At 43.6% G+C, this 8323-nt stretch overlaps 1 protein-coding gene across 1 annotated transcript; it reads left to right on the top strand.

The window, feature by feature from the left end:
* The first annotated feature begins 2623 nt into the window (after positions 1-2623).
* Positions 2624-3589, top strand: LRRC10 (leucine rich repeat containing 10). The gene has a single exon (XM_036458957.2). The coding sequence runs from the start codon at positions 2624-2626 to the stop codon at positions 3452-3454; it is 831 nt and encodes a 276-aa protein (XP_036314850.1). The 3' UTR covers positions 3455-3589.
* The last annotated feature ends 4734 nt before the right edge of the window (positions 3590-8323 follow it).

Here is an 8323-nt window from a genome sequence, read left to right as displayed (position 1 = left end):
AGTACAAGAAGAAATAGAAAAGTCAGCATTCCTCTCACCCCCAAACCATAAGGCAGATTCCCCAGAGATAATCACTGTTATTGTTTAGATAACTTTATGCATATGCAAGAACATATGCATATATTTTACAGATAGGATTATAAAAAACTGTTCTGAAACTTGCCCCCCCCACTTTATTCTGAATATCTTTGCATATCAATATATGTAGTTTTACCTACGTATTCTTTGATAACTGCTCTAATAAGATGCGATAAGCCACCAGATCTGGAGGGCTTCACATATTGAAGTTTACTTCTCACTTACCTAAACTAAATCCAGTTGGTGGTAGTGTTTGGGGAGGCAGGAGGGGTCTGATCCTGGCATTTATTCAGGGGTCCAGGGTGACTGAGGCCCTGCCAGCTTCCACACGTGACCTCCACATACTTGGTGGCTTCTAAGGTCACCCCGGGTGTCGATGCTCAGCTAGCAGAGGGGGGCAGTGGGGAGGAAGGTTAGGTCTGTTTTAAATGAGCCGGGCCCTGAGTGACGTGTATCACTTCTGCCCACATTCCATGGCCAGAATTAGACCCCCTCCCGGCCCGGGGCTGGTGCTAGAGAATGTCCCAGCTGGACAGCTGCTTCCGACAGCCCCGCACCACGGCGGGAGGCGCGAGCCTGTGGCGGGCCCTGAGCTGCTCCTGCCACAGGGGCACCGCAGGAACACATTCCGTTACATAAGCTATTGAGGCTGGCGTTCTTTCCTCCTCTTTTTTCTGCTCTCCTACTTGTCTGTTGTCATAGGCATTTTAAAAAATATATATTTTACTGATTTTTTAGAGTGGAAGAGAGAGGGATAGAGAGTTAGAAACATCGATGAGAGAGAATCATCGATCAGCTGCCTCTTGCACATCCCCTATTGGGGATGTGCCTGCAACCAAGGTACATGCCCTCGACTGGAATTGAACCTGGGACCTTTCAGTCAGCAGGCCAACGCTCTATCCACTGAGCCAAACCGGTTTCGGCAATAGGCATTTTTTTTTAACCTTTTAAAACCATGTCTTTACTAGTCATTTACTTTGTTATAAAAGTAAAAATACTCTCTGTTATGGAGGTTTTATTGAAACACAGCATGGAGCAGACTAAGGGTAGGGAAGAACAATATAGACTTACCTCATTCAAATAAAAGTAACACAGTATTCCGCAGATGAATTGCCATTTAGTCAACTATGCCCCTACTAATAGTTCTGGGTTTTGTTTTGTTTTTATTATTGCAACCATAGTGAAATAAGCAAACACACACACACACACACACACACACACACACACTGGTATTTTTATTTTTATAAGGGTCTCCAAAGTGTAATTTCCAAGTCAACATGTAGGGAAGTGTTGTGTGTGTGTTTTATTTTTATTTGTTATTTTAATTTTTATTGGATTTACTGAAGTGACATTGGTTAATAAATGTATATAGGTTTCAGGTGTCAAAGGCATTTTTAAAGTGTGGAAAACTATTACCAGTAAGAGCGAAGGGTAAGAAAGTGGACACCTGTAGAGTATGTACAAAGGTCAGAATTGGTGGGGTAGGGAGGAGACACCATCAGTGAAAAGCCTTAAGAGGATACATGTCTTTGACCCAGAAACACTTGTAAGGATGTTTCTTACAGAAATGAGTGGGTTACTGCTCACATGGTACTTGTGAGGATATTTATAACAGTAACACGCAGTAAGCCTCGATACCCAGTGATAGAGACCTGTCTAAATTACTGTGTATCCACACTGGGACCATGTGGCTCAGTGGTTGAGTGTCGACCCATGAACCAGGAGGTCACAGTTCAATTCCCGGTCAGGGCACATGCCTGGGTTGCAGGCTTGATTTCCTGTAGGGGACATACAGAATGATTCTCTCTCATCGTTGATATTTCTCTCTCTCTCTCTCTCTCTCTCTCTCTCTCTCTCTCTCTCTCTCTCTCTTTCTCTCTCTCTCTCTCTCCCTCTCTCTTTCTCTCTCCTTCTCCCTTCCTCTCTGAAGTCACTAAAAACATTTATTTTTTAAATTACATCCATATATTTTTTTAAACGTACATCCATATGATGGACTCTACAGGTGTTTATCATTGTATAAATACCTGCAAACATATGTCCACACGTAATGATAATACATAATACTCCTGAACAGAATAATTTTTTAAAACTAACTGATTCCTTGTAAGAGAAAGAATGGAGGACCATTATTAAATTGCTTACAGTATTTATCCTTGAGTCGTATGACTATGGATGTTTTCCACTTTCTTCTTTCACAATCTTTATGTAATGTCTCACTGTTTTATCATTAGGAAAAAAAGAAAAAAAAAGCAGTGCAGCTATTTTCAGCTTGAAACAAATAAATAAAACACTGCAGATAAAGGAGATGGGGGTTAAGGGATTGAAAGCGCGGGTGTAAGGCAGACCTGGGCTCCTGGGCCTGGCCTGTCACCCAACACTCAGGTTGCTATCAGAGGCACTTTCCTCTGTTGAAGTGACTGGCCGCTGTCATGCCCCCCTCCCCCTCGGTTTTAAAGGGAGGGGAGGGCAGGCCTCCAGGCAGTGGGCAGCAGCCCCATCGGGTGGTGGGAGGGCCGGGGCTCGCCATGCCTCCAGCCTCCGCATGGGGAACATCATCAGGGCCCTCGTGGCCTTCATCCCCGCGGACCGCTGCCAGAACTTCGTGGTCAGGGACCTCCTGGAGATGCCGCTGGACAAGATGGTAGATCTGAGCGGGAGCCAGCTCCGCCGCCTCCCTGTGCACGTGTGCTCCTTCCGGGAGCTGGTCAAGCTCTACCTGAGTGACAACCACCTGAGCAGCCTGCCGCTGGAGCTGGGGCAGCTGCAGAGCCTGCAGATCCTGGCCCTGGACTTCAACAACTTCAAGGCGCTGCCCCAGGTGGTGTGCACTCTGAAACAGCTCTGCATCCTCTACCTGGGCAACAACAAGCTCTGCGACCTCCCCAGGGAGCTGAGCCGGCTCCAGAACCTGCGGACCCTGTGGCTCGAGGCCAACTGCCTCACCCAGCTGCCCGACGTGGTCTGCGAGCTCAGCCTCCTGAAGACGCTGCACGCCGGCTCCAACGCCCTGCGCCTGCTGCCGGGCCAGCTGCGGCGCCTCCGGGAGCTCAGAACCATCTGGCTCTCGGGCAACCTGCTGAGCGACTTCCCCCCGGTGCTGCTCCACATGCCCTTCCTGGAGGTGATCGATGTGGACCGGAACAACATCTGCCACTTCCCCAGCCTGGCCCACCTGCCGGGGCTGAAGCTGGTCATTTACGACCACAATCCCTGCAGGAACGCCCCCAAGGTGGCCAAAGGCGTGCGCCGCGTGGGGAGGTGGGCAGAGGAGACGCCGGAGCCGGACCGCAGGAAAGCCAGGCGCTACGCTTTGGCCGAGGGAAGCCAGGAGGCACCGGTGCCACCTCCTCCGCTCCCTCCTACCAGCTCCTGAGGAGCTCCAGGGGTAGGCCGATGCCAGGAGCCCAGCTGGCATCTTCTGGAGACCTCTCCAGCGGAGCGCAAGAGTGCCCTGGGACATGCAGGGCATCTCCGCCAGCAGGAGCCGAGGGAGTCAGATGAAATCCCTAAACCACACCAAGAAGAAAACATTTCTGGCAAATCTCTCTCCCAGAGGGCTGCATGACAACTCCCTTGCCAGAAAGCCAGTCCTTCCAAGTAGGTATTTTGAAACAGTGAAGAGCAAGGTCTGGGGCCTCTTCCGCTCTTCAGAGTGGCTGGTCAGGAGGCTGTGAGCACCTCACATGAGGACTTTGTAAAGGCCTTACCTGAAAGGACTGGCTCCAGCCCTTCACACGTGTATTTTCTTACTATGAACGACCACACACGGTATGGAAAGATCACTAATCCAGGCCACTTTAAAAGGACATTTCTACCTAGTCCGTCACTCACTCAAAGACCTTGCTGTTGGAAAGGCTGTCACCTTGAACTGGATAGAGGTTCATGCTGACTCGGCTCATTTTCCCTAAAAGGTTTGACCAAGGTCTGTTCTAAACTGTTGCCCGTCGCTGACCATGCTGGAAGTCATGCAGGAAGCAGAACCTCTCTGGCAATGTGGTCTCATTAAAACCCAGCCTGGCTGTGACCCCGGCTGCCGCTGTGGGGAGCCCTGCGTCTCCCTGCCACGGAGGGAAGCCATATCTCCAGAATCGTTCCAGGTTAAAGGTAGTAGGTGGGAAAATCTGCTCACGTGAAACAAGCACTTGGAAATTTGAATTGCAGGTTGTGGTATAGAGGAAGCTTTTGCCTCTTTAGCCTCATGTACCATATTTGTTTAGAGTTTTGTAGATAGGGTCCTTTTGATGATCAGTGTATAAACATAGGAATTTTGGACATTTTTAAGTATGTAAACTGTGACCTTCTTCCCATGGATACTTTTAAGAAACTGCTCATTTCATTCATCTGAAACGGGGGGAAGTTGTTCTATTAATGTTTGTACAGACTTCAGTTTTGGACAGTAATGTATCTCAATTTTAATGACTTCTTGCTGTTGGACTAAAGCTCATGAAAGTAAAATGTTCTTTTGCTACTTGGGGGCAGAGGGGAAAGAAACTGCTATCAGTGGGTGATTTGATAACACAATTCTTTATGTAAAAAGAATGATAGAAATCCTTTAAACTTTTTCATCAATCAAGAACACTAAAAATGTCATCTTAACTCATTAAAGTTTGGTTCTCAAGTGACTACACAGCAGACTATTTTCATTTTTCCTACCACAGGTATTTCTTGGTAAGCCAGACCAAGTTTCATATCACAGTCTTCCTATCACCACTCCCAGTCTGTAAGAGTACTTGTAACCCACTGATTAAACTTTAATCATTAAATGTAATAGGTCCTTTAGTAATGAGCCCAGATTTCTATTAGACAGATAGTATTTATAGTCTATTTACTCTTTCCTAATGATTGAAACTAAACTATACTGTTCATACTAGAAACTTTCTGCCAACAGGCAGCCTTTGATGAAAGTTCCGACTTTTTAAAAATATGGTTTTATTGATTTCAGAGAAAGGGAGAGGAAGTTATGCAACATCAATGAGAATCATCCATCAGTCACCTCCTATACAACCCATCCCCTACTGTGAACAAGCCTGAAACCTGGGCATATGCCTTGACCGGGATTCAAACTGTCATGGGCCATAGGTTCATGCTCAATCACTGAGCCACACCAGCCGGGTTGGACTTTCTTTAATGCTTACCTGAGGGATTTTTTTTTTTAGAGAGAAACATCCTTTGGCTTTCTCCTTTACTTGAGCTGACCAAGAATCAAACCCCAAAATTTTTGGTGTACAGGATGACGTTGTTTTGGCTTTGAGTCTCTTTTGTCCCTGTCTTCCCCTCCCAAGATTAACAGCTCACCTTTTCCAGGGTAGCCCCAAGACCTGTGGTTATAAACCATAAGACAAATAAGGAGCTACCCAGTTTGAATCAAATGTTAAATATCAAATGTTAAATTATAAACATTTAACATAAACCATTTTTAAAAAATAATACATAATAAACACTTCTCAAACAATAGGATTAAGAAATCACCACTGAGTTTGCTGTACAAAATGTTTCCACTTCAAGGTTTCCACCAATTTTAATGATTAACTATGTAAATGCATACTATTTCCATTACTCTTTTTCTTGAAATTCTGACAATTAGAAAGTTAAAGAGCAGAAAATGTTGAAGCACCAAATGTAACTTTACTTATGATTTTAAAAGTCCTGAACCTTAAAGTGTTATGCATCAGAGGAAAATCTCTTCCAGAAGTTTGTACAGAATTTTAGCTTCCATAAATACGAGTGATGCCAACCACAGTCTTTTAATATGCATTCTGAGGAAAGGAGCCAAAAAAAATTTTTTGTCCTAAAATGTAACATCATGAATTTCACATTTAGAAAGTGGGCTTGTGGCCTAACAGTCATCTAGACTCACATCTTAACTAAACGCGCAGTGTGGTTATGATGATTAAGAGCATGGCCTTCACACTACCTGAGGTCAAATCCTATGTTTGCCATTTCCTGGTCAGTTACCATTGTGTACTTGTTTTCTCACCAGTAAATGGTTAATTTCCTACCATTCAGGTACTACAAGGATTAAACTAATTACTGGGTATAAAGTGCACAGAAAAGTGCCTGGCAGGCGACAGTTGATGTTTACATACTACATTCTTATGCCATGCAGCATACTACTACTATTAGTTAGTATAGTTCCTTGCTTGAAGAAAAAAAAAATACATAAATGCACTGGAAAAAAGCTGTTTTTTCAATAACATTTTCAACAACAGTATCTGTAGTCTCGAATATGAAAAATATAACTGCCATGTGGTCAAATGCTTCTGGCTTATCTAAATAGGAAAACAGAGATGTAATTACCAAAGACTTCACTTTTAAATTTCTAAATGAATATACTTTGCCCTTTCCCTATTTATTCTAGAATCAGTAATATCACCAAAGTATAGTAAGTCCTCACATAACATCAAGAGGTTCTACAACTTTAAGCAAAAGGACATATAACAAGACCAATTTTATCACAGATTGATATAAACAGGAGTTAAGTTCCTACAGCATCTTATCAACATAATGAAGAATTGAAGAGCATATGAGTAACGACTGTACTTGAAAACATTAGCTATTCCTCAGCACTAAACCCTATGTGTCTTGAGGGGCAGGAGGCCTCAGACTAAAGACATGGGTGTGTATCTGCTAGACCAGTGTTTCCCAAACTTTTGACATATGTGTACTCTTTATTATTTTCGTAACGCTGAGTACCCCTCGTACTCATGAGAACGCAGAATTAGGCGCAGCTAAGCACTGTGCAACGCGTACCCCCACCAAACTCTTCCCGTACCCCTGGGGGGTACGCGTACCACACTTTGGGAAACACTGTGCTAGACACTTGACACTCTGGCCTTTATCACTGTAAAAAAAACATGCATACACCTTTATAATCTCCTTACCATAGTAAGGGTATTAACACTATTAAAAAATAATTAAGTTTATGTTTATCCTTCCTGGACTGACTACCTCTGAACAGGAAACAAGTGATATTATCTGTGAATCTCCAATGCCTAGTATAATTCTACCCAGTTACCAATACCCCTATGTACTGTATAGATCACAATTTAAAGATGAAGTTGTTAAATCAAGTTGTTATATCAGGTTTGCCTTATTCTTTATATTGAAAAGCTGTAATGTTCTATAGTAATTCTAATTTTATTTATTTTTGAATATATTTGTATTGATTTCAGAGAGGAAGGAAGAAACATCAATGATGAGAGATGCTTCCTGCATGGCCCCCGCACTGGGAATCCAGACTGCAACCCAGGCATGTGCCCTTGACCAAAATCGAACCCGGGATAAACATTCTATCCACTAAGCCAAACTGGCCAGGGCAGTAATTCTAATTTTATAGATTAAGTCCTCTTTATACTTCTGTTCTATGAATGTCCTAATACACTAGACTAAGTACAAGACAAGACAGACTTTAGAAAGTAATTCTCTACAGAGTATTGTTAACTTTTATCAGTCAGGGTCCTGGCAAAAAAATTCATTCCCCCCACATATGGTTTACATGGGGAAGACTTTAATACAGAATTATTACTGCATAGGATTAAGGGAGGGAAAAATCAATTCTGAGGTGGTAATACTATAATACTCATAGACAGAAACAAGAGCAACAGCAGCAGCTGTCATGACCTGTATGTCTAACTGAAAAGGGAACAGAAATGTTACCCAAATCCAGTAAGAGCTGAGAGCTGTAAGAGGGCTGCCCTGTGAAGCAATTACTGGTACCTCTCACAGAAATGCTGCCTCTTCCAGAAACAAAGAGTAAGAACAGGAGGAAAATAGTGATTCCTTCTCCTGCCTTTGCCTCCCGAGTTAAATCACAGGAAACCAGCCCACAGAAAATTGTGAAGCAGTCATCCAGGGAAAGCCCCATGGCGTCCAAGCAGGCCAAGAACGGATCCTGGCTTGAGAGCTCAAAAGAAAACAAGCAGCACACATTCTCTGCAAATAAAACTCTGAAGGTACTAGATTTTAAAATCCTGACCATTTAGACAATTTTCTATACAGTGATTATTTTTTTTTTAATTTCCCCAAAGTACATTTTATTTTATTATGGTCTCACATAAATGTCCTTATAACCCCATTCCCATCCCAAACCCCTCCCTACATATGCCTCCCCCACCCCCTATCCCCTGTTGTCCATGGCCACTGGCTAGGCCCATGTGTATGCACACAAGTCCTTTGGTTGATCTCTATGCAGTGATTATTGTACATTCCAAATCTCTATTTCCATGTTACAAAAGTCTTGTGA

This window comes from Pipistrellus kuhlii, unplaced genomic scaffold, assembly GCF_014108245.1.
Source record: "Pipistrellus kuhlii isolate mPipKuh1 unplaced genomic scaffold, mPipKuh1.p scaffold_m20_p_3, whole genome shotgun sequence".
Lineage (NCBI taxonomy): Eukaryota > Metazoa > Chordata > Mammalia > Chiroptera > Vespertilionidae > Pipistrellus > Pipistrellus kuhlii.
This window is presented reverse-complemented; position numbering and strand designations above follow the sequence as displayed.